Source organism: Drosophila rhopaloa, unplaced genomic scaffold, assembly GCF_018152115.1.
Source record: "Drosophila rhopaloa isolate 14029-0021.01 unplaced genomic scaffold, ASM1815211v1 contig_115, whole genome shotgun sequence".
In the NCBI taxonomy this organism is placed as follows: domain Eukaryota; kingdom Metazoa; phylum Arthropoda; class Insecta; order Diptera; family Drosophilidae; genus Drosophila; species Drosophila rhopaloa.
In genome coordinates this window covers 13,631,890-13,655,430 of record NW_025334990.1, presented here as the reverse complement: position 1 = coordinate 13,655,430, position 23,541 = coordinate 13,631,890, and the positions used below count along the sequence as shown (strand labels likewise).

Here is a 23,541-nt window from a genome sequence, read left to right as displayed (position 1 = left end):
TACCATGCTAGTAACAACTAAAAAGCTGTTAAATTATTTGATTAAAATTGTATGTAATTTAAATTAAAAGGTATCTGTTGTTGCACCTAAATTCAAATTACTGATTATCATATTTTCAAATATTAAGCTTAAGCGAATAAAATATTTGTAGATGTAAATAAAAAACTTATTTAGATTCTTTGATCAGCTGTTCGCACAAAAGGCTTAGTAAGACCGCGCATACTAATATCAAAGGTATTTTGGGATTATTTTGAAACTCAGAAAGGGCATACTATTTTCCCCCCAAACGGAACACTACAATTCGACAGTTCGGCTTTTTTGCACTATTTTGGATAAATATGATTTAGTCCGGACAAAATAAAAACTAAAATGGAATACGAATCTTCCGAAATTAGTGGTAATATTTGTGAATTGGTGACACATAAATCGAGGAGTATTTGATTGTGTTTATTTGTTTGTTGACCATTTGTTTTTTCGCACTTTTGTAAAATATACATACATATGCATATAAACAATTATTTATTTATATCTATGCGGAAGAACAAACATACATACCGACATGTACATACGCTTAGACATGTCTGTATGGATTTATATTTAATATATACTCCCGCACGGGGGGTCGGCCCAATACATATGTAATACCCAGCATACATATTTGAAAAATCGAAATGGCCCGAATATGAATTGTAAATAATGGTGGCCAATAAGAAAAATAGAAGACTGTGTGTAAATAAATTAGCAATAGTATTGCAAGTTTAAATCTATTACAAATAGGGCTTTGTTTCGGCCCTTTTCTATTTTAGGCCATTGTGCTTCAGTCATTTGTTTAAGAAAATACATATGTAAGACAGAGTCTACGTTTCCCCACGTTTCGGTTTCCGTCTCCATGATAACCCACCCGTTTGAGCTGATTTTTTGCCCCCCGAGCCACATTTTTGAGTTGGAAGGAGCCAGGTGATTACGACGTCAGTGGGTGCGGCATTATTGTGGGCTTGCAAATATTTGCAATGCATGTGTTGGTCTGTTTTTAGGGTAAAATAATAATTACATTCTTGGCCAAAGGAGGACAAGTCTCTTTGTTTTTTTATCTGCTTAGGATATACTAATTTTTAATAGTATCTTTTAGTTAACTTTAAGTTCGGATTAAATACGCATTTCTACATTTTCAGAACTCATTTCAAACTTTTCAGTACCAACTTCCAAATATTCAGATAACATATTTGGTGGTATCATTCAATTACTCATTAAGCACCAATTTCAAATTTTTCAGATATAACCACAGGAAGCTGCAAGAAAAGGCTCACATTTTTAAAATATATTTTAAGTGATACCACAAGCGATCAAAAATGGGCAGCCGAATTCGGCGAGGACACGGAAGGGCATCAGTTTTCGTTGGATTATCTGTTAGACACCTTTATCGTGCTCTATGACGAATGCAGTAACTCTTCCCTGCGCAGAGAAAAGGGAGTTTCCGATTTCCTTAAACTATGTAACTATGATAGCTATAAAATACCTAATTTACCTATTTAAAACTTTACTTGTCCTATAGCCAAACCCTTCGTGCACATTGTACGAAAACTTCGGCTGAGCCGCGATGATTTTGACATACTCAAAATCATCGGGCGTGGTGCCTTTGGAGAAGTCTGCGTGGTTCAGATGATATCCACCGAAAAAGTGTATGCCATGAAGATCCTAAACAAATGGGAGATGCTTAAGCGGGCCGAAACTGCCTGTTTTCGAGAAGAGCGGGATGTTTTGGTGTTTGGGGATCGCCAGTGGATCACCAATCTGCACTACGCCTTTCAGGACAATATAAACTTGGTATGACACTCTTTCAGTAATCTCCTACTCTAGAAATGTAATATTTTACTCATTTCAGTATCTTGTCATGGACTATTACTGCGGCGGAGACCTACTGACCCTCCTGAGTAAATTTGAAGACAAGCTGCCTGAGGATATGGCCAAGTTCTACATCACAGAAATGATTTTGGCCATCAACAGTATTCACCAGATTAGGTACGTTCACAGGGACATTAAGCCGGATAATGTGTTACTCGATAAACGCGGGCATGTGCGGCTGGCCGATTTTGGATCCTGCCTGCGACTGGACAAGGATGGGACCGTTCAGTCCAACGTGGCTGTGGGCACGCCCGATTATATCTCGCCAGAAATATTGCGGGCCATGGAGGACGGAAAGGGGCGCTACGGAACAGAGTGTGATTGGTGGTCCCTCGGAGTGTGCATGTACGAAATGTTGTATGGCGAGACGCCCTTTTACGCAGAGAGCTTGGTGGAAACCTACGGAAAGATCATGAATCATCAGAACTGTTTCAATTTACCGACACAAGAAACCATCAATTACAAGGTGTCGGAGACATCGCAAGACTTGCTTTGCAAACTGATATGTATACCCGAGAATCGCCTTGGCCAGAATGGCATCCAAGACTTCATGGATCACCCCTGGTTTGTGGGGATCGATTGGAAGAACATTAGGCAGGGGCCTGCACCGTATGTGCCGGAAGTATCGAGTCCCACGGACACTTCCAACTTTGATGTGGACGACAACGACGTCCGGTTAACGGACTCCATTCCCCCGTCAGCCAACCCCGCCTTCTCTGGATTTCACCTTCCATTCATTGGCTTCACTTTTTCGCTGAGCAGTAGCTCAACATTGGATTCAAAAAAGAATCAGAGCTCTGGCTTTGGAGACGATACCTTGGATACAATAAGCAGTCCACAGCAGGCCATTCTGCCGAGCAACAACTCGGAGGCGTCGGTGGACTCCATTCAGGAGAAACAGGTTAAGGCCCTAAACGAGCAGCTAGCTAGCATCAAGCAGGAAAGGATCGAATTAACGAAGCAACACAATGAGATTTTCGAACGCCTCAAAGCTCAAGACTCCGAGCTTCAGGATGCCGTTTCTCAGAGAAACATCGCTATGACGGAATACTCAGAGGTAACTGAGAAACTCTCGGAGCTGCGCAACCAGAAGCAGAAGCTGTCTCGGCAAGTAAGGGACAAAGAGGAGGAGCTCGATGGAGCCATGCAAAAGAACGACAGTCTGCGAAACGAACTGCGCAAGTCAGACAAAACGCGGAGGGAGTTGGAGCTGCACATCGAGGAAGCCGTCATCGAAGCTGCCAAAGAGAAGAAGCTGCGTGAGCATGCCGAGGATTGCTGCAGGCAGCTGCAGTTGGAGCTGCGAAAGGGCTCCTCGAGTGTGGATACCTCTCTGCCCATAAGCATTTCATCGGAGATGTCGTCGTACGAAATCGAAAGACTGGAACTGCAGTTCTCCGAAAAGCTAAGTCACCAGAAAACGCGTCACAATATGGAGTTGGAAACGCTACGGGAGCAGTTTAGCGAGTTGGAGAACTTAAACTTGGAGCTCACCAAGGAATTGCAGCAAACACAGGACAGACTGAAGTACACCCAATTGGAATCAATTACCGATTCGGCAGACACGCTCTTGGAATTGAAGAAGCAGCATGACTTAGAGAAGACTTCCTGGATCGAGGAGAAGCAGAGGTTAAGCTCAGAAGTAAATCTCAAATCAAAAAGCCTAAAGGAACTTCAAGCAGAGGACGACGAGATATTCAAGGAGTTGCGAATGAAGCGGGAGGCCATTACATTGTGGGAGCGGCAAATGGCGGAGATCATTCAATGGGTGTCCGATGAAAAGGATGCACGCGGCTACCTACAGGCACTGGCCACCAAAATGACGGAGGAGTTGGAGTATCTGAAGCATGTGGGTACCTTCAACAACAACGGTGTGGACAATAAAAACTGGCGGAATCGCCGCTCCCAGAAGCTGGACAAGATGGAGCTGCTTAACCTGCAGAGTGCACTGCAAAGGGAGATTCAGGCAAAGGCGATGATATCGGATGAGCTGAGTCAAACCAGATCAGATCTGATATCCACGCAGAAGGAGGTACGGGACTACAAGAAGCGCTATGACTCCATTCTGCATGACTTTCAAAAAAAAGAAACGGAGCTGCGGGACTTGCAAAAGGGAGGCTTGGAATACTCTGAATCATTCCTGAACAAATCCACTCATCATGGCCTAAGCAGCGCCTTTTTCCGTGACATGTCGAAGAACTCTGAGACAATAGATTCTGCCGAAAGCTTTGGCAATGAGTCCGGGGACAATTTTATCGGAACTCCCAGCTTCTTCCAGTCCGGCAATTCGGGCATGCTCTTCAATTATGAGCCAAAGTATGCAGGCAAAAACAGCAAGGACAACTCGGCTATGAAAGATATCTCGGTCAGCGATTTGTCACGTGAGGAGAGTGACCTGCTGGTCAAAGAATCTCAAAAAAAACTGCCTGGTAATACGGCGATTCATCAGTTCCTGGTGCGCACCTTTAGTAGCCCCACGAAATGCAATCACTGCACATCGCTGATGGTGGGTCTCACACGGCAAGGAGTAGTGTGCGAGATCTGCGGATTCGCCTGTCACACGATCTGCTGCCAGAAGGTTCCAACAACATGCCCCGTACCCATGGATCAAACGAAGCGTCCGCTGGGCATCGATCCCACTAGGGGAATTGGCACCGCCTACGAAGGCTACGTGAAAGTGCCTAAATCTGGGGTGATTAAGCGTGGCTGGATCAGACAATTTGTGGTCGTTTGCGACTTCAAGCTGTTCCTCTACGACATTTCACCCGATCGATGTGCTTTGCCCAGCGTGAGTGTGTCCCAAGTGCTGGATATGCGGGATCCTGAGTTCTCCGTGGGGAGTGTGCGGGAAAGTGACGTCATTCATGCAGCCAAGAAAGATGTGCCATGTATTTTCAAGGTAAACCGGAGTGCTATTAACACGACTTCTTATGAAATTAAGCATTAATCTTTCTGCCTTCCAGATAAAAACTGCCCTTATTGATGGTGGGCTCTCGTTAAACACCCTTATGTTAGCCGACAACGAGTCGGAAAAGTCCAAATGGGTCATTGCCCTGGGCGAACTACATCGAATATTAAAACGAAACAGCTTACCAAATACTGCTATATTTAAAGTTAATGAAATTTTGGACAATACCTTGTCTTTAATACGAAACGCATTGTGTTCTGTCATCATATATCCAAATCAAATATTGCTGGGGACAGAAGACGGCTTGTTTTACATTAATCTCGATCAGTACGGTAAGTAATCATGTTTATGCGAAAGTAAAAACACAAACACGGTAATTGGCAACTAATATTTTCAGAAATCGCTCGTATTGGAGAAAGCAAGAAGATTCTTCAACTATGGTACATTGAAGAGGAGCAGATTCTCGTTATTCTTTGCGGAAAACAACGCAATTTGCGATTGTTACCCATAAGGGCATTAGAGGCTAGTGATGTCGAGTGGATCAAAGTGATTGAATCGAAAAACTGCATATCTGCTTGTACTGGAATCATTCGCCGTTTCCCCAACATCGTCTATTCATTTATTATCGCGCTAAAACGGCCCAATAACCACACACAAATCGTAGTTTACGAGATAAATAGAACGCGCACAAGGCACCAGAAGACTTGCGAATTCACCATCGGCTACATGGCCCAGCATCTGCAGATCCTATCCGATATGCGATTAGTTGTAGCTCACCAAAGTGGCTTTACCGCCTATTTCCTGCGAGGAGAAGCCACGGCAATGTGTGAGTAATGATATTTTTGTGTTTAGTTTTATTTTTCCTAACATATATGTCTTTTTCAATAGCTTTGGTACACCCGGAAAACCAGTTATGTGCATTTTTGAACTATTCTGGTGTTGATGCGGTTAGGGTTATTGAAATTCTGTGCCCAAGTGGCGGAAACTTTGGAGAGTACTTACTGGTGTTCCAAACTTTGGCAATATACGTCGACCTACAGGGGCGAAAGTCTCGGGATAGGGAAATAATGTATCCAGCCTTTCCAACATATATAAGTGAGCTATAACACAAGTTTGTAATGACGCATTCTATATAATTGTTCTTTGTATGTTTACTAGCCTTTTGTGATGGCCATTTGCTTGTGTTCTCGGATACACATTTGGATATCTTCAACACACAGACCGCTGAATGGGTGCAATCGATTGGCCTGAAACAATCCCTTCCCCTAAATAATCTGGGAAATGTGGTGTTGGCCTCAGTTAATGACACCCCCTTGATTGTTTACCTGTCCAATATTCACACAAGTAAGTTAGTGATTATTATATATATGGTGTTAATAATAATTTGTTCTTTTCAGAGGGCCTTCTGCAATATCGTGAGGGAAATCGAAAAGGACTTCCGAGCATTAAGCGGAGATTTTCCATTAGGGAGATAAACAAAACCATTAAAAGGTTGGGATTAAGTTACTGAATCGGCGCAACAAATCCATAACATCATTCTATTCTTGTAGTGATCGTAGATCAAAAATGATATCAGCACCGACAAATTTCAACCACATTTCTCACATGGGACCAGGGGATGGCATTCAAAATCAACGACTTTTAGACTTACCAACAACGCTCGAAACAGCCGATCAAGCCTGCAGTCCAATAATACATTCGCTGAGTTCCATAACCCAAACTAGAAAATCAAATTTTCTAGAACAAGGCAAGACCTTTTAAATTGCTAGATCTCGTCGAATTTGAGTAATTTAGTTGAATTTTATTATGCTTTCAGTGGATGCAATCTCCGATGACTATGGCAATGATAATATAATCTCTAGAACCCCCAGTCCAATGGCATCGTCTTTTATGGACGGCTTAAGCAATAACGATTAATTTCAGTCAAATCTCTACATATGTAATTTACTCGATTTTTTAAGATAACTGTTTGTAATAAACATATTTAATTTCTCGAATATCAATCAGAAGCGTCTTAATTTGTTGTTGCTTGTCAAAGCTTACATAAAAATAAACTCAACATTAATATGATATACCGATTTTAATCAAACACAAAGTATTGATCCAAAAAGAGGACGGAAATAAAAACCAAAAAACTCTAGTTTTGGTTTATGAAAAATGCCGAAAAAATCAACTTTTCTTTCGGTTTTTTGTGAAAACGCTAGGAAATAATGTTCTGCTGTTGGAATGTCATACCTCCTTGAATTGGTTGTAAAATTTCCAATCAAAGCTCAACATTTTCATTTTGGTCGATTTTTCGCCAAAATGGATGATGTAACCCCTTATCAAAAATGCCGAAAACCGGAGATCCGGAAAAGTGCACTTTTATTTCGGTTTTTTGATCAAAAACCTGGGAAATAATGGTCACATGTTGGAATGCCATACCTCGTTGAAATCGTTATAAAATTTCCAATCGAGTGGCATTCACAGCTCAACATTTTCATTTTGGTCGATTTTTCGCAGAAATGGATGATGTAACCCCTTATCAAAAATGCCGAAAACCGGAGATCCGGAAAAATCAACTTTTTTTTCGTTTTTTTGATCACATGTTGGAATGCCATACCTCGTTGAAATCGTTATAAAATTTCCAATCGAGTGGCATTCACAGCTCAAAATTTTCATTTTGGTCGATTTTTCGCCAAAATGGATGATGTAACCCCTTATCAAAAATGCCGAAACCGGAGATCCGGAAAAGTCAACTTTTATTTCGGTTTTTTGATCATAACCCTGGGAAAAAATGGTCTGCTGCTGGAATGTCATACCTCGCTGAATTCGTTATAAAATTTCCAATCGAGTGGCATTCACAGCTCAAAATTTTCATTTTGGTCGATTTTTCGCCAAAATGGATGATGTAACCCCTTATCAAAAATGCCGAAACCGGAGATCCGGAAAAGTCAACTTTTATTTCGGTTTTTTGATCATAACCCTGGGAAAAAATGGTCTGCTGCTGGAATGTCATACCTCGCTGAATTCGTTATAAAATTTCCAATCGAGTGGCATTCACAGCTCAAAATTTTCATTTTGGTCGATTTTTCGCCAAAATGGATGATGTAACCCCTTATCAAAAATGCCGAAAACCGGAGATCCGGAAAAGTCAACTTTTATTTCGGTTTTTTGATCATAACCCTGGGAAAAAATGGTCTGCTGCTGGAATGTCATACCTCGCTGAATTCGTTATAAAATTTCCAATCGAGTGGCATTCACAGCTCAAAATTTTCATTTTGGTCGATTTTTCGCAAATATAGATGAAAAATCAACTTTTATTTCAGTTTTTTGATCAAAACCCTTGGAAAAACCCTGGAAAATAATGGTCAAATGTTGGAATGTCATACCTCGTTGAATTCGTTATAAAATTTCCAATCGATTTGCATCCCCAACTGAAAAATTTAATTTAAGACCAATTTTCGTCAAAAACCATGAGCGATCCCATATAAAAACTGCGATATTGGGTCAAAAACTATATTTTGGAAAATCAGCCTAGAACCGAAAGTTTAGGTTCTCAGCTGCACAAAACAGTTATTCTTTTGAATGTGCGTGTTTTTTGACGAAGTTCAAGCACAAAAAATTAATTTTTAGGTTTTAATGATCATGAGTTGGAAGGGTAATGGTATCATATTATTATTATTCACTGCGTTACAAACTTCTGACCCCTGAAATGCTATAAAAAGTCAACTGATTTGAATTTCCTTGAGTAGTTCTGTTTTATTTGTATACTTAGTTGCATGATAAATACATACATTAAAAATCTTTGATTTGTACACAGAAATCTTCAATATTAATATATTTCTTATTTCATAGCCTATCGTAACCTACTTCTTTGATTTTTTCTTCTTTTTCAAAATCTTGCTCTTCTTTTTGCTTTTCAGATCCTTGCGTTTTTCGCTTCTCAACGATTCCGTTGACGAATATTTAGCATGTTTCTTTAGTTTCTTATCCTTTTGCTTTCTATGTTCTATGCTGTTGTCCGAGGACGCACCCTCATTTTGTATCGTATTATCATATTTTACAACCAAACTGCTCGACGAACTATTGTCGACGAATTTCCGGAACGGATTGTCTGGACGACAGGGCTTAGGCTTAGGAGGAGCTGCAACAGCTGTAACGGAGGATACCACTCGGCCGTCACTGGACTTAGCGTTTCTAGCCCCCCTTCGATCCGAGTCATCGCTATTGATTTGATCATATTTTGCGAGCTTAGGGTCGGAACGGTCTTTATACGGTCGCCTTTGCTTGTCGTCCTCGGGAGTACTCCGCTTATACGAACGCTCCTGCCTTTTCTCCGACGGCGCAGTTCTGTCCCGGGATCTGTTCTCTCTTTTCCTGCTGCCATGACGATCTGATCTTCCACGATTCGCATCGTCGTCGGAGCTCTTGCCTGTCGCCTCCCTCCGTCTGGATTTCGACTTGTCCGGCGAACGGCTTCTTTCACTTAGAACTTTATTGCCCAACCTTTCCTTTACCGACTTGCTGCTGGTACGTTTGGGCGAGGGCGAGCGATCCTTGTCATTTCTAATTACAGAACGGTCCTTGCTGTTGCCCTTGGAATTGATGATAACTTGAAATTCAACTGGCCTTATGGCATTTATAGCCTTGGCAAATATCGCGTTTTCAGCTTTACGCAGGACATCCGAAGTTATTTCGGACTGGTCGTCCAACAGGCCGCCAGACTTTTTCGAAGAATCTTCCAAACCTAAATTATTCTCCTCCAGTTCCCATTTTGATAGATTGACAGAATTAGCCTCGCAGCGCTTACTTCTTGGGCCGAGGTTATCGTCAGTGGCAACATCCATATTTAAGGAAGAAAGGCTCTTTTTAGGATTTTGGTTTTCTGTAGCGTTGCGGGCAGGAGATTTAGCAGCAGATTCGATGTCAAAGTTGGGACTGACCCTTGGAGATAACAAGATTTTATAGTTTGTTTCATTTAGCAATGAACTGTTGTTAATATCCGAATCAGAACGATTTATTGAAGAGCTCTTCTTCTGACGGTCGCCCTTCTCCTTTTTAGCCCGCTTATCCTTCTTGCTTTTCTTGCGTTCAGCCTTGTCCTTCTTCTTCTTTTTACGTTCCTTTGATGAAGGACTTTTAGCCTTGTTCTCCTTTCCCACATGTGGCCCCATTTCCGAGTCGTCAATATCGGGCTGGGAGGTATTAGCTCTAGCCTTTGCTAGCAAATACTCATCGTGGGCCCTTTCCGGCGTTTTCGGTGAACATTCACGTTCACGTAACTGAGTAGAAGTCATTTTCGGAGTGGTAATCTTCGCTGGCGGCGTTAAGCTCCTATAGCTACTGTCTGTCGGCTTGGACTCCTTGCTCTTGCTGCGAGACCTGTGCCTTTTGCGTGGCACCTCTTCGTGCCTGCTCTCCTCGTTCTTCTTGCTGCTTCCGCCCTTGCTGCTGCTGCCATGTGATGCTTCTGAGCTGGCAAGGTGTTTGTTCTTGTAGCCATCGTCATCCGTCAGCTGCAACGGCTCGAATCCGGGCGGAGGAGGCTCAACAGGCTCTGGTTTTGGTGCATAAGGCTTGCTGTATGGCTTATCTCTGTAATCACTCTTATAAGCCGGCTTTGGTGACGTAGAGCGACGATGCCCAGATCTAAACAGCAAAAGAGAAGACCACACCATTTAGCCAAAAACTATATTTTTAAATTTAAATAAACTGAAAGTACCTTTTGATCCTGCCACCTGGTGATTTGGAGCCATCGCCGGGCTGTCGACTAGAACGTGGATGACGCATATGACGTTCGTAGCTGTATTCTCGTTTTCTCTCTCGAGATCGCGGCCTCTTGTCCTTGAGATTATCTCTGGGGCCATCCTTTTCGTACATGGGGGATTTAAAGCGGTGCCTCTGTCTGTCCGGCGATCTCGACCTGTGATGATCTGTACTGCGAAATCGGTCTACCTTCTTGCGTTCCTTCTCCTTCATGATGCGATTAAAGGCCTCCAATGGGTCGTCAATTAGACTGCAAATTATTATGAGTTATTACCCTATTATTTGCAATTACTTTGCAGCACTCACCCTGAGCCAACCTTGGCTGCTACCCCTTGATATATCGAGGCTAAATTTGGGGACTGAAATGGTTGTGACATATTCATATTCATACTTCCGCCAGAAGATCCGTAAGGCGTACGCATGGGATGTACGGATTGGTTTTGATACGGCACATAGCTGCAATTTCAGAAGTTTATTACAATTCAAAAAGCTTAACGTTGATTGTAAGCAATACTGTTTTAATGAAAAATACTAATATTAACCAATAATCAACAAAGCATAAAGGCTAGAAAGCCCACAGCTTAAAATACTCTTAACTAGGTGTCTCAGTTGGAACTTAAATATATTGAGATCAGGCAGGACCGGCTGCGCATGGATTCGTCTAGAGCCTCGGAATTCCAGTGGCTTGTCGATATTCGGTCCACTTGATGGTTTGATCCGGAGGGTTGGAAAAGAAACCTACCTTAGAGGAGGCCTCTGTCCCATGTTGTTATAGCCGTTGTTGTAGGCTGGCATATGGTGACTCATCATGTGCATCGGAGGTGGACCCCGTTGCATTTGCATATCCTGAAATGTATACTTAAATGCACTCGATCGGCGAGCGTCCTCCGATTCGCTCATCATGTGCCCTTGGTAGCTGGGCACAGTGCCAATGGGCGTGGGCAGAAGACTCCGTTCCTTGTGACCAGACTCCGATTTTGATGGACGATGGTGCTTCTGATCGTGGTCCGAAGCGTAATCCGACCTCTCTCGTCGGTGAGTGGATTCACCCGACTTATGGGAATAAGTGGGAGATCTCTGAAACCATAGTATAAATTCATTAATAAAGCGAACCTTATTATTAAGCTAAGAGTTATTTCTCACCTTGCTTGGCGCTGATGTCGAATCAGCAGAAGGTTGGGGCATTTTGATGGTTATATTATCCTCATAGTCTGAATCATATTTATCTTTTTCCTTTTGTAACGGCTCTACCGTTGGAGGAGGTTCCGGCGACTCCGATTTCGGTGGCTTCTTGCCATTAGTTTCCGTTTCTTCTTGCTTTTCAGTTTTTACCTCAGCTGCCTCTTCGGTTTCCTCCTCCTCGACCGGCTTTTCCTCCACTTCATTTTCAACAGGAGGTTTGTCCTCATTTTTCACTGCGGCTAACAAAAGAAAGTTTATTATATAATTTCAGCGTTGCTTAGTTTTAACCGTCTTACCTGATTTAACCGCACTTATTTTGTAGCCAGTCTCGTTTTTAAAGGCGTTAACAGAATTCCTTAAAAATCGGTTAGGAATTAATGAGCCAGGTGAGCAGTTCTTCTCCTTGCAATCGGGACACTCGCTATCCTCGGACTCCAATAACGAAGTGCGTACACAGTCATCGCAAAAGGAACTTCCGCAGCAAGGTATCATGACGGCATCGACGAATATATCACGGCATATGCCGCATATTAAATCTTCGGGAATCTCCTGGTTTTGAACTGCAGGCAAAACAAAATCAGAGGATTCATTCTCTGCCGCATCTGGTTTGTCTCTAAAAGACCGCGGTATCCCGGTGTTTCTTTTGACCTCTTGCTGATCTTTTCCCAATATGAAGGGACAGTTCTTGATCCAGTGTCCGCTCTTCTTGCATTTGTTGCATCGGTAGGATGCTGGAACTTCGCCCACTTGAGATTGCCCTTTAATCCGATGGTACCTGAACAGATTAAACATTAGAAATTGGGGATTCTTTAAATTTTCAAAGCACTTACGTCTTGGGATCATAGTCAACAGTACTTTGCATCATCATGGCTTGAATTTTGTCCTCCTCACTGCCTTGCATTTTGGACAGGTCCATGTTGAAGTTGTCCTGTTTGGTTGGCGCCGTTGCGAACGCATTTTCAGAAGCCGGTGGCTCCCAGCCCTTCTTCGTGGGATGGGCAATGGGTATGCGCGATATGATTAGCGTGGTGTTTTTGGGGATAAGCACTCCATCGTCCTTGTACTCTGCGGGCAAATTCGTCATGTAGCTGGGAAATATTTCTGAATCATAGCGTACAAACCTTCTTTACTCTGCGCATTTGTGATTTGAAGATCGAAGTCAATTATTTTACCCAAACGCTTTTGCTGCACAATCTCTCTTTTCAAGTCCCCAACGGAAATGTGAAGTCCATCAAATGTTATTGTATCAAAATTGAGGGTACTCTTAAATTTATAGTGTACCGACATAATTAAATACAGAAGAAATCTGCGATGGAAAGATAAAAACTTGATTATCTTATAGTGTTCAAGGCAATTCGGTTATCAGAGTCAACTCAGGTGGAATAGAGAATATATTTCATAAATATCTTAATAATCAAACAGATAAAGCCGTTTACATAACGGAGGGCTTAAACAAACAGCTAAAACGTGTGACGGCGTTGCTGCAATCTCTAAAAACCTGGTTGACACGCTTTCGTGCCCCGACCCAGACTAAATTAATGCCTTGCAATATCCTATAACTTGTAATTGTTCCCTTAAAAAAAGAACAAATTAAATCACTAAAAACCAATTAAAAAATGGTTTTAAAAGAAGTCAGCCGCGAGCTTTAGACCACCCATATAAATTGGTCTTTAATAAGATTAGGTAAAAGTGCAAGTGCGTATGCAAATAATTTCTATATGCATTTTAGTCAAATTCGGTTATAAATAGAACGCATTGGCCCTTTACCAATAAAGCCAAAATAAATGGATCGCGTTCTTTTTATTTGATCCACGCACAATTATGCCAACATAAGTTTATACATATGTACATATGTGAAATCGTACAATTGCCCGAATAAGCCCAATAAATATCATGTATATAGTCATACAATTGATTATTCTAACGCATTGTTTGCAAGCAGCGTGACGCGTTGCACTTATATTGCAATTATGCTAACAGCATAAAATTGCATGTGCACAAAAACACACACGCGAAAACATACTTATGACATACATACATCGGTTTTCCCTCAAAATAATAGCTAGTTCATCTTTTAATTAGCTTTAAACTATGTTTTAGGTTAAAGGGCAACGCACATAACTCGCAATGTTTACTACCGGCAAGCAATAATCACAAAAATAGCAATTACTTACACCACTTCGCAAGCACATAAAAACTCCGACGATTTTATTTTTTTCCAATGTCTAGAGATGTGTAAATGCCGCAAAAGTCCTAGCGATGTGGAATGCGGCTTGCGCCAGATCAATCGATAGTGTTAAAAGTTATCGGTGTCAAGGTGTAACTATTCATTGCTATAAAGGTTATGTGCTGGAAAATGTATTTCAATTTAATTGCTTAATTGCTGTCAAAATGAACTTAAAAACTTTTAAAATTTATATTTAATTGACAAATGACTTGTGGTCACGTAGTTCAACAAGCATTCTCTCCCAATTGGAACGATGGAAAGGAATGCAAAAAATATCAACCGTTCCTTTGCAAAATCTTAAAACAGCTGTAAGTTTCTGTAAACTATTGGACCCAAATAAAATAATAAAACCACATTAATTCCAGGAATAAAAAGGGTAAAAAATTTATTAACAGCAGTTAAACGAAACTACAACCATTCATTTCTTATCTAATAATAATCCAAAAAATTCGATGAAATCTTAATTTAGACTTAATTTTATTATTTACATTAACAACTTTTGCGACAAAGTGCATATACAATCTAATAAAATCTATTTTTTTGTATCACCGCCTTTTGATATTTGCACATGAACTTAATTATAATACAGGGCTCCTGATTAGAGCAGATGAAGTAATAGGTTTTGGGTGCTCGCACTTACATCGATGGATTTAAGAATTAGCCAACATAGGCAAAGGGATTGTATGGTGGCGGATAATAGTTCGGGAAAGATTGACCGGGCTGACCGGGAATAGTAGCTGTTATTAATCGTGTAACAGCTGTTGGAACGACGGAAGTGGAAAATATTGTGGTGTAAGCGGTTCTTGCACCAAAAGTCAGTTTCAAAACTTTGGAACTCGTTTCCGTTACCATGGATTGCTGAACTTCAGTGGATGTAATAAACTGCTGTGGGGGAAGGGGCAATAATGGGTTGTACGGATTGAATGGGTTAATTGAGAATGGATATTGTGATGATGGAATTGATGGAATTGGCATCGAAATTGTAGCCACATCCGTTATGTATTCCGTTTTTTCAACTACCCCAACAGACTTTGAAAGCGTTCTCATGATGGTTTCGGTTCCTCTAACCAGGGGAACCACATGGGATTCCCAAATTGTTTCCAGTTTTATGACAGGACGCGTTGAAGTTATCAAGTTGTTTTGCAGGTTGTCTGGGAAGCTAATCGATTCCGGTATTAATGGGTTGCTTATATTATTTTTAACGTCCACTTTTATTTTTGGTTTGATTTTCGCGTCAAACTTGCCGGTATTATCTTCATCCCCGAACTCAAGGTCCAAGTTAATTTCGGACCCTGCCTCGTCCAAACTTCCTTCAAAGTCCTTAAAGTTCTTCGATGGAGAGAAGTCTTCGCTCAATGGGGATATTGTCTGCGTGACGGTGATAAGGCTCGTATAATCATATGTCTGAACCAGCGTTACTTGGATCGTTTCATTTCTCTTTTCAAATATAATAGGCAGGATCTGAGTTTTCAGCTTAGTGTGAGTTATGGAAAAGGACTCTGTTACTGTCTCCAAGCTGGGAGTTTCCGACTCTTCTCCCAAATAAATGGGTTTCAATGTCGTTATACTACCCGCCAAAGATTTATCCTCGGTGCTGGCTGTAGCCTCTAAAATATTCTCTGTCAAAGGTCCATCATCTTCAGAGTATTCTTTAGTGTGCTCCTCTTGAATTACTTTCTCTATTGTTGAAGTAACGGTCAAAAAACGCGTTTTCTTAACCACTCCAGCCTGAAATAATAGAAAAGTTTTATTACTGCTGCATAGGGATCAACGACTAAGAAATAATAGTCTTATACTAATTAACAAAATTAAAATAATACAATTACCTGAAAGATAAAAGGTGTTTTAATGGTGGCAATTTCATAATAGGTATCAATGAAAGGTTGAGGTGTCGATATTTCAACGTTCAGTGTTTGCACAAAGTATTTAGAGTTGGGATCATCATTATTATTATTCGCAACAGGACCATTTTGGGAACCAGAAGCCTCTAGATCTCTTCCGTTGTTGAGAGCCTGATTGGTAATGATTTCAACAGGGGTCTCATCATTTGGAGAAGTTTCGTTTTGGATGGGGCTCGGTACATTGGGGCTAGCATTCTTCCTAATGTTAACTTTGGGCTTCGGTGAGGACTTGTATTGCCATCTTCCAGGACGCCTATTTAACTTAAATGAATTGGGGCTAACAACCGATACTGGTTCTTCCTGTACAGCATTTGCATTTGCTTTCGTCCGATATGAGTGACGAGAGGTAGTTTCTGTTACTGATGGAGTTATTGTCAGTTTGGAACTTTGGGTGTGTTTGTTCCTCCTGAAATTAAATTTGGCACGATAGAGAACATTTATATAAATAGCAAAAGTTTGGGTAATTATAAGTTAGTATTTTTTAATCTTTCTCTGAAGAAAACTATGGACTTACCTTTTTCCTTTGGGCCGCGAAGACTTTCTAGTAGTTGATGATCCCCTATTGTCGCGACTACTTTGTTGGCTTTTGCGTGGCGGTTTGCTGGATAACTGAGTCTGAGAATTCGACTCTTTCAATGTTCTACTCGGTTGAATCGAGCCCGTAACTGGCTTGTTTATGCGCGTCTGTCGTGGCTTACTCTTTTTCTCAACGCTCGAAATGGGATGTACCTGAGATACCTTTGAGAATTTTCCGGACTCCTTAGTTGCCGTCACAATGCTCCTAAATTCTTGACTTGATCTTGTTTGATAGCCATGAATGGGTTCTTTCTTAGATTGATATATCCTTTGCCGGTCGGCTTCGTTTTTGGATTTAAAATTAACTAAACGATATGTTTCTTCCGCAAACTGCTCAGGCTGACGAGAGAGCAAATCGTATTCAGGGGTATTCAAAAGAGTTTGGATGGGCGAGTTCGAGAGACTTATATTGTAAGATTCTATCTGGGATGTTTCAGTTTCGGAATTAACATTCGAATGAGTCACAATTAGGGGCGTTGGCTTAATTCCAACCTTTTCCTTTTCTTTTTTAGTTACTTTCGGTTTAGTTTCTATGATATTTATTATCTCGTGAGTATTGTTGGATTTAAGTTCTAAAAAACAAACACATAGTTATTATTTACGTATATTTAAATTAACAAAATAATCTAATTTGCATTAATAAACAGTAATTAACTTACCGAAGGCTGGAGAGCTTTGGGGTGAGAACACCATAACAGTATTCCCAATAGTAGTTGTAAAATCCAAAAATCCGTAAACAGTTTGAGTTAGTAACTCAGTGTCACCGCAAGTAACTAGAGGAAATGTATCCGAAATCGGGTTTTTAGTTTTAATTATTTACTACAAATTCGTATTAAGATAAGTTATTATTTACATTAAATACATTACAAAAATGTATTCTTTTGTTTGCTTATTTTATAGCCAGATTTATATTTAGTCATAGAATAAAAAATATACATTTTAATTATATTTTAGTTTCAGAAATATTTGAGATAAAGGATAAATGACAAAGACAAAGTTGTATTTCAATAACCGCGTTTTTAAGAAACCGAGTTTTTTAATTGATAGGCACTTTAAAAAAAACATCAGAGGACTTTACATAAGACTTGATGATTTAATATTATAAAAAATTTTTGTTTTACCTATTTTACTATACTATTTTTTTGTTTATTGCTTAAAACTTTTTATTCCAACCAAATAAGAACAAAATTAGCCATTGAGGCGTTAGTAAAATTACGAACAAATAGGCTTATTATGTGAGTTTCATTCATGTGAGTTTTCATTAGAAAAGAGGTGTTAAAAAAGTAAAACTCAAGGTATATAAACTTACCGCTTTTTAAGGCGCAAAGAATTAGCAGATAGCGCAACATATTTGTAAATTGGAACAGGTCAAAAGCTTAGAAAAATTTAATAATACCTGTAAAGCCAAGAAAGTAAATATTCACAAATTTATAAACGGTTAGTAGGCAATTAAAAGCTTTCACCTAAAACGATTTAAAAAGTGGTTATTCATTAACTGTTTTTTAATAAATTGTAGCAAATGTATTACCAAAAAAAGTTAAAAAACGTAAAACCCTATAAGATTATTACGATTATTTTTTATTACACTTTATTGCGTAGGGTTTAATTAAAATGCCATAAACTTTTTAATTGGCCACTATGACACTTGTTGCTGTGTACGATTTTTTGCCAGCATGTGGGCATTAAAAGTGAGTGTTGTCCATTGAGTGAATTATCTATGCAAGTAGGTCTGTTATGTAAAGTTTTATGTACTCATACAATACGGTTAACTTTGTTTGGATTTCGTATGGTCGAATTGTGATTGATCATTAGTTACAAAATTTTTTGTTTGAGCCAATTTGCTGACAAGCGACTCGTGTATCGTTAAGTTTATTTATCGACCGCTAACTTTTGGCATTGAATTGAATTGGTAAAAACTGGGTAGGGTGACCCATAATGATAAAACACATACATCTATGTAATCTTTCGATCTTTTAAAGCGGTAGATCACTTTGGTATTTCAAAGGCACTTGCAAAATGCTTTGGCTCCCAGAACTGGTCAGATCACTTTTTGAAAACATTGAAACTAGTAATAGAGTGCGGGTAATTTTCGCACCCACTGTATGTAACCACTCAACTAATGCACACGCACACTTTAAAGCACAAAGACAATGAAACATTAGGTCATTGAGAAACACATTCGATAGAGAAAGGCTTCCAGTTTCAGGTCCCCACACAAAAGATAATAAATTCAGTTTCTTTTCTGCGACGGGATAAATCACTTACACTTCGTTTAGGGTGTGGGTTTTTAATGGTAACTCATATTTCTTATGTTCGCCACTAACATACCACATACATACACTTTTAAAAATGCATTTTTTTTCAACACGATTTTAGGTGGTAATTCGATGCAACAAAGCACTGATCTGATTAAAACATATTCCGAGCGAAATCATTAAAACACTCTGCTGGCCAAGACAATAATTATGAAACTGTAACGAAAAGATATTCGTGAGTCCAATGCGAAGCATAAAGCTGAAGTGACTCCGAATCCGAATCCAAAGTTACCATGGCCTGCACACATGCGCAATGTCTCGAAGAGAACGTCAACATCGTTAATTGTGGTTGGCCAAAGCAGTAGGGTTACTCGATCCAATCCAAAAACCAGTTTGCCACTCTTGCTTTTCCGTTTCGATACGCCGTGGGAATATGTAAACTTTCAATGGACGAACGGCGATTTCTCGCTCTATCCGGCGAATCTGAAAAGGTTTCTCTAGCCAACCGTCTTTAAAAAATATCATTTTTCGAAAAAACCATGTAAGATTTGTATTTTAGTGGCTACAAATGTTTCAAACATGACTTTATTTTTATTTGATATGTAAGCTTAAGGTGAAATATTGTATTTTCTTGTGTTAATGCAGCATTTATTTTGTGTGTATATCTTTTCCTTAATTTTTTATGATTTCAGATATACATTTAAGATTTATTCTATTATCTTTTTAAATAAATCAAAAAGGTAGGATTTTTTTCTTTTATTTAAAGTATTACAATTTTTTGTGGATATTGTTACTTAAATGCATTTTGATAATTTTTGTTCGCACGGAACTTTTCAAATAAAAAGAAATTGGTCAAGATTTCTTTACAGAAGGCCTACGTTTATTGAAGCTTAGATCATTTGAATATTATTGTTCATTCCAACGGGCCTGGCAACAGTCATAGGCCATGCCCATCCCAAATCCGAGGCCCAGCCAAATCGGATAGGTTTGTGGGCGCGTAAAAAATAAGGTAAAAACGCTGCCAATTATCAAACCACTTCCGCCCTTCATGCAAAAGTCCGCCAGGCATTTGTCCGTGGTGATGGTCTCTTCACTCAAAACTGCAGGCTCCTTTTTTGGCTGTTTGTCGGGCTTATGCGGTTCATGAGACATTTTCGATCTTAAAGGGAATTTTAAAAAATTTGTGGAAGTATTATTACTTATGGGGAGTTTGACATTTAATCCAAATAGATAAAGAGTAAAATTCTAAAGAGTCGTGACGAAAAATATATAAAAAATTGTACAATGCTTAAAATACCCTAAAATTTGCTAATTAACATAGAGCTAAAGAATTCGCGGCTTAAAATATTGTATTTCTTACAAAAAATTTTGAAATCTTGAAAACTTATTACGAAAATTATGTTATTTCTTCGAAAATTGGGCCATAGGGGGTTAACAGCATTCCGATGGTGACGTAGGCTAAATAAATAAGGGCAACCTCAGCGAAAGGAGATGGATGAGTGCCATAGTTACAAAATGCTAGGCAACAATATTTATACCCTTGCAGAGGGTATTATAATTTTGGTCAAAAGTGTGCAACGCAGTGAAGGAGACATCTCCGACCCTATAAAGTATATATATTCTTGATCAGGATCACCTCCTGAGTTGATATAGCCATGTCCGTCTGTCCGTCTGTCCGTCTGTCCGTCTGTCCGTCTGTCTGTCCGTCTGTCTGTTTCTACGCGAACTAGTCTCTCAGTTTTAAAGATATCGAATTGAAACTTTGCACACACCCTTCTTTCCTTTGCACGCAGTATATAAGTCGGAACGGCCGGGATCGGCCGACTATATCCTATAGCTGCCATATAACTGATTGATCGGAAATGCCATAACTCTGCTGTTTGTTAGGTTAGGAAGTTGGGACTTTCTATGGGTTCTATATTTGGCCAATCAATCTGACGTACCAAATTTCATAAGGATCGGCCGACTATATCTTATAGCTGCCATATAACTGATTGATCGGAAATGCCATAACTTTGGTGTTTGTAAAGTTAGGAAGTTGGGATTTTCTATGGGTTTTATATTTGGCCAATCAATCTGACGTACCAAATTTCATAAGTATCGTCCAACTATATCTTATAGCTGCCATATAACTGATTGATCGGAAATGCCATAACTTTGGTGTTTGTTAAGTTAGGAAGTTGGGATTTTCTATGGGTTTTATTTTTGCCTAATCAATCCGACATATCAAATTTCATAAGGATCGGCCGACTATATTCTATAACTGCCATATAACTGAACGATTGGAAATGCCATAACTTTGGTGTTTTTAAAGTTAGGAAGTTGGGATTTTTTATGAGTATTAAGAATGCATTATGAATGATTTTGGAGAATATAATTTGCAGAATATTCTGCAAGGGTATTTCAACTTCGGCTCCGCCCGAAGTTAGCTTTCCTTTCTTGTTTTGTGTATTTTCGCCATGGCAACCGGAAGCTCGCGTGCCTCGAAAGATTGCGAACAGTGTCGCCTAAGTTCAAAACACAGAAAGATGTGAAGGAAACGGACGAATTATGGATTGCAAAAGGAACTTTCTGGCTTATTTAGCATTGTTTTTTCACATAGTCTGTAATTATTGTTTAATACGTGTGCAATGTGTGGACGCGCCCTTTATACATATTCCGGGCAACGGAGTTATATCCGGAACGTATTTGAAAATGTTCCGAACGCAGAATATTAAAGCATATCTTGGCATTCGATACGCACATGCCAGGAGATTTCAACCGCCGGATATCGAACTAACACCGTGGAAGGGGATTTTCAACGCAACCGTTTTTCAACCGGACTGTTGGCAGAATGCCATGCCTTCCGTGGGCAAAGAAACCGAACAAATCCTACAAATCATATCTTCCGATTCGAATTCCGAAGATGGTGGCAGAAAATTCGAGGAAAACTGCTTGTATCTGAACGTTTTTGTACCTGATGGTAGGTGTTACAAGTCATTAAAATCGGTAGTAGTAGCTTTAAGATCACGGAAAATCAAATAAAATATTTTTTGATTCCTATTTTCTAAGATATTTTCTAAACTCTATAAAAATCGCTTGAAAAACTGCCTGTGTCTTAGAATTTTTTGAATTTTTCTTATATGTCGAAGTATTTTTTTTTAAATCTTGACGTCACTTAATTGAAATTTTTTAATTATCTAGGAAATTCCTAGATTATTAATTTTTTTGTGGTATTCTATGGTGACACCAATTTATGAGTTTACCTGGTTTTATTGGTAGTAAATAGTATAATCAATTGTGTTGAAGTTTTTGTTGCTATGTTATACAACATTAATTTCAAATTAATATTTTTTCTTATACAGGATTGCCCGAAATCAGTGGATATGCCGTCGTTGTATGGATCCATTCCGGCGATTTTTCTACTGGCAGTCCCGCTGATGTAGAACCATTTCAACTGGTTTTCAAGCAGAAGGTGATTGTGGTGACCTTTTCGTATCGACTGAATATCTTTGGATTTTTCACAACCGACGACGGCGAGGCCCAGGGAAACTACGGTCTGATGGACCAGTCGGCGGCGCTTTATTGGGTCAAGAAGAACATTAACTTTTTCGGAGGCGACTCCAATCGGATCACTCTGATGGGTCACGATGCGGGTGCTGTGAGTGTGGCGCTTCACATGACATCGGGTGAGTGGTCGAAGGGGGGCTTCCACAAGGCCATCATAATGTCGGGGAATCCCCTGAGTCCCGTCAAAATGCCGTACGAGTATGAGGGATCTCTGGACCAAGTCTCCAGCACTTTCGGCTGTCCGCGTAGACCAACTTCGATGTTTATTCAGTGTCTCAAGAGACTGGATGCCAAGAGACTTGCGGAAAACCTGCCCTCGGTGAGTTGGGGTCCTGTTGTTGACTTCGGATTGAGTAACACCTCGTATCCCTTCATCGAGAACCAGCCAGAGATCCTGTTCAAAAAAGGGAGCTATCACAGAGTGCCCGTCATTATAGGAGTAACCGATATGGAGGAGGTGCTGACTTTGTTTAAAGATAATCTCGATACGGATATAAGCGCTTCTGATCTGGAGGGATTTTACAACGACATCGCTGTGAACGACATGCACAAACTTGTCAGAAACTATGAGTGGTGTTCGAACTACGAGTTGATATCCGACGCCATTAACTTTATTTACGCCAATGACTCGGATATGGATGTGAAAAAAGCTAATAAACACATTATAAGTGCCCACACCGAAAAGTTTTATGTGACACCGATGCAAACGTTTGCAGATATGATAAGCAACGATAGTCAAGTTTATAGTTACCTGTTTAAGATGCGACCGAGCTCGGTACTCCAGGATCTTCCAAGTTGGATTAGTGTGCCCAAGCACTTCGATCAGGTTTTCGTCTGGGGCAATCCCTATATGACCAACTCCGTGGATTGGAAGTCAACCGATAAGAAAATCGCCGATATTATCATGACATTGTGGGCGAACTTTGCCAAGACCTCGAATCCCACAAAATCGAATGTGTACGTCAAGTGGAACGCCATGACCCCCAACAATGACTCAGTGCTTCTAATCGACCAGAGCTTCAACACGGATAATTTACTAAACAATCAGCGGCTTAACTTTTGGAAATCATTATATCCAAAAATTCTTGTCTTCTCCGCCGATTGTTGCAATTCCACATTCTCGGGTAGCGCCTTAGTGATCGCAACTTCCGTCCCAATATTATGTACTCTAACCATTATCGTTAATATATTTTGAATAAAGAACTCCTGCAAATAGATACCGCTTGGACCCTCTGTCAGTAATCTGTCCTACCGTTACTTATATTAATAAATACTTGAAAACAACAGAACCAA

General features: G+C 40.0%; 5 protein-coding genes across 6 annotated transcripts; 2 read left to right on the top strand and 3 right to left on the bottom strand.

Annotated features, from left to right (window-relative positions):
* The first annotated feature begins 278 nt into the window (after positions 1–278).
* Positions 279–6,813, top strand: LOC108041365 (serine/threonine-protein kinase Genghis Khan). The gene is made up of 11 exons (XM_017119277.2): positions 279–397; positions 1,274–1,492; positions 1,553–1,824; positions 1,883–4,801; positions 4,866–5,142; positions 5,208–5,636; positions 5,699–5,905; positions 5,969–6,154; positions 6,208–6,301; positions 6,361–6,557; positions 6,627–6,813. The coding sequence occupies exons 1-11, from the start codon at positions 370–372 to the stop codon at positions 6,725–6,727; spliced, it is 4,929 nt and encodes a 1,642-aa protein (XP_016974766.2). The 5' UTR covers positions 279–369; the 3' UTR covers positions 6,728–6,813.
* Positions 6,814–8,525: 1,712 nt separating this feature from the next.
* On the bottom strand, positions 8,526–14,016 carry LOC108041370 (E3 ubiquitin-protein ligase RBBP6). 2 transcript variants are annotated; one of them, XM_017119282.2, is made up of 9 exons: positions 13,915–14,016; positions 12,862–13,046; positions 12,571–12,805; positions 12,037–12,515; positions 11,702–11,979; positions 11,301–11,635; positions 10,865–11,014; positions 10,515–10,808; positions 8,526–10,441 (listed from the first exon to the last, which is right to left on the bottom strand). In XM_017119282.2, the coding sequence occupies exons 2-9, from the start codon at positions 13,025–13,027 to the stop codon at positions 8,659–8,661; spliced, it is 3,720 nt and encodes a 1,239-aa protein (XP_016974771.1). In that variant the 5' UTR covers positions 13,028–13,046; positions 13,915–14,016; the 3' UTR covers positions 8,526–8,658. The 2 variants fall into 2 exon arrangements, with proteins under 2 accessions (XP_016974771.1, XP_016974774.1); XM_017119285.1 differs by having other exon boundaries at positions 11,702–11,973.
* Positions 14,017–14,334: 318 nt separating this feature from the next.
* LOC108041380 lies at positions 14,335–18,826 on the bottom strand. The gene is made up of 6 exons (XM_017119295.2): positions 18,710–18,826; positions 17,754–17,840; positions 17,104–17,217; positions 16,383–17,016; positions 15,794–16,274; positions 14,335–15,695 (listed from the first exon to the last, which is right to left on the bottom strand). The coding sequence occupies exons 2-6, from the start codon at positions 17,791–17,793 to the stop codon at positions 14,625–14,627; spliced, it is 2,340 nt and encodes a 779-aa protein (XP_016974784.2). The 5' UTR covers positions 17,794–17,840; positions 18,710–18,826; the 3' UTR covers positions 14,335–14,624.
* A 731-nt stretch (positions 18,827–19,557) lies between these two features.
* Positions 19,558–19,905, bottom strand: LOC108039007 (MICOS complex subunit MIC10). The gene has a single exon (XM_017115903.1). The coding sequence runs from the start codon at positions 19,849–19,851 to the stop codon at positions 19,606–19,608; it is 246 nt and encodes an 81-aa protein (XP_016971392.1). The 5' UTR covers positions 19,852–19,905; the 3' UTR covers positions 19,558–19,605.
* A 1,269-nt stretch (positions 19,906–21,174) lies between these two features.
* LOC108039001 (acetylcholinesterase) lies at positions 21,175–23,541 on the top strand. Its single transcript, XM_017115896.2, has 2 exons — positions 21,175–21,661; positions 22,044–23,541. Exons 1-2 carry the CDS (start codon positions 21,250–21,252, stop codon positions 23,441–23,443), a joined length of 1,812 nt encoding a protein of 603 aa, XP_016971385.1. The 5' UTR covers positions 21,175–21,249; the 3' UTR covers positions 23,444–23,541.

What these genes read in the sequence shown, in the direction of transcription:
- LOC108041365 (XM_017119277.2), top strand. Translation starts at nt 370, where the DNA reads ATGGAATACGAATCTTCCGAAATTAGTG. An exon ending in CGAATCTTCCGAAATTAGTG is followed by an intron (nt 398 to 1,273) that starts GTAATATTTGTG and finishes CAAATTTTTCAG; the next exon opens with ATATAACCACAGGAAGCTGC. An exon ending in ATAAACAAAACCATTAAAAG is followed by an intron (nt 6,302 to 6,360) that starts GTTGGGATTAAG and finishes CTATTCTTGTAG; the next exon opens with TGATCGTAGATCAAAAATGA.
- LOC108041370 (XM_017119282.2), bottom strand. Translation starts at nt 13,027, where the DNA reads ATGTCGGTACACTATAAATTTAAGAGTACCCTCAATTTTGATACAATA. An exon ending in AATAAGTGCGGTTAAATCAG is followed by an intron (nt 11,980 to 12,036) that starts GTAAGACGGTTA and finishes TTCTTTTGTTAG; the next exon opens with CCGCAGTGAAAAATGAGGAC. An exon ending in CGACATCAGCGCCAAGCAAG is followed by an intron (nt 11,636 to 11,701) that starts GTGAGAAATAAC and finishes CTATGGTTTCAG; the next exon opens with AGATCTCCCACTTATTCCCA.
- LOC108041380 (XM_017119295.2), bottom strand. Translation starts at nt 17,793, where the DNA reads ATGTTGCGCTATCTGCTAATTCTTTGCGCCTTAAAAAGCG. An exon ending in CCAAAGCTCTCCAGCCTTCG is followed by an intron (nt 17,017 to 17,103) that starts GTAAGTTAATTA and finishes TTTGTTTTTTAG; the next exon opens with AACTTAAATCCAACAATACT. An exon ending in AAACACCTTTTATCTTTCAG is followed by an intron (nt 15,696 to 15,793) that starts GTAATTGTATTA and finishes CTATTATTTCAG; the next exon opens with GCTGGAGTGGTTAAGAAAAC.
- LOC108039007 (XM_017115903.1), bottom strand. Translation starts at nt 19,851, where the DNA reads ATGTCTCATGAACCGCATAAGCCCGACAAACAGCCAAAAAAGGAGCCT.
- LOC108039001 (XM_017115896.2), top strand. Translation starts at nt 21,250, where the DNA reads ATGGATTGCAAAAGGAACTTTCTGGCTTATTTAGCATTGTTTTTTCAC. An exon ending in GAACGTTTTTGTACCTGATG is followed by an intron (nt 21,662 to 22,043) that starts GTAGGTGTTACA and finishes TTTCTTATACAG; the next exon opens with GATTGCCCGAAATCAGTGGA.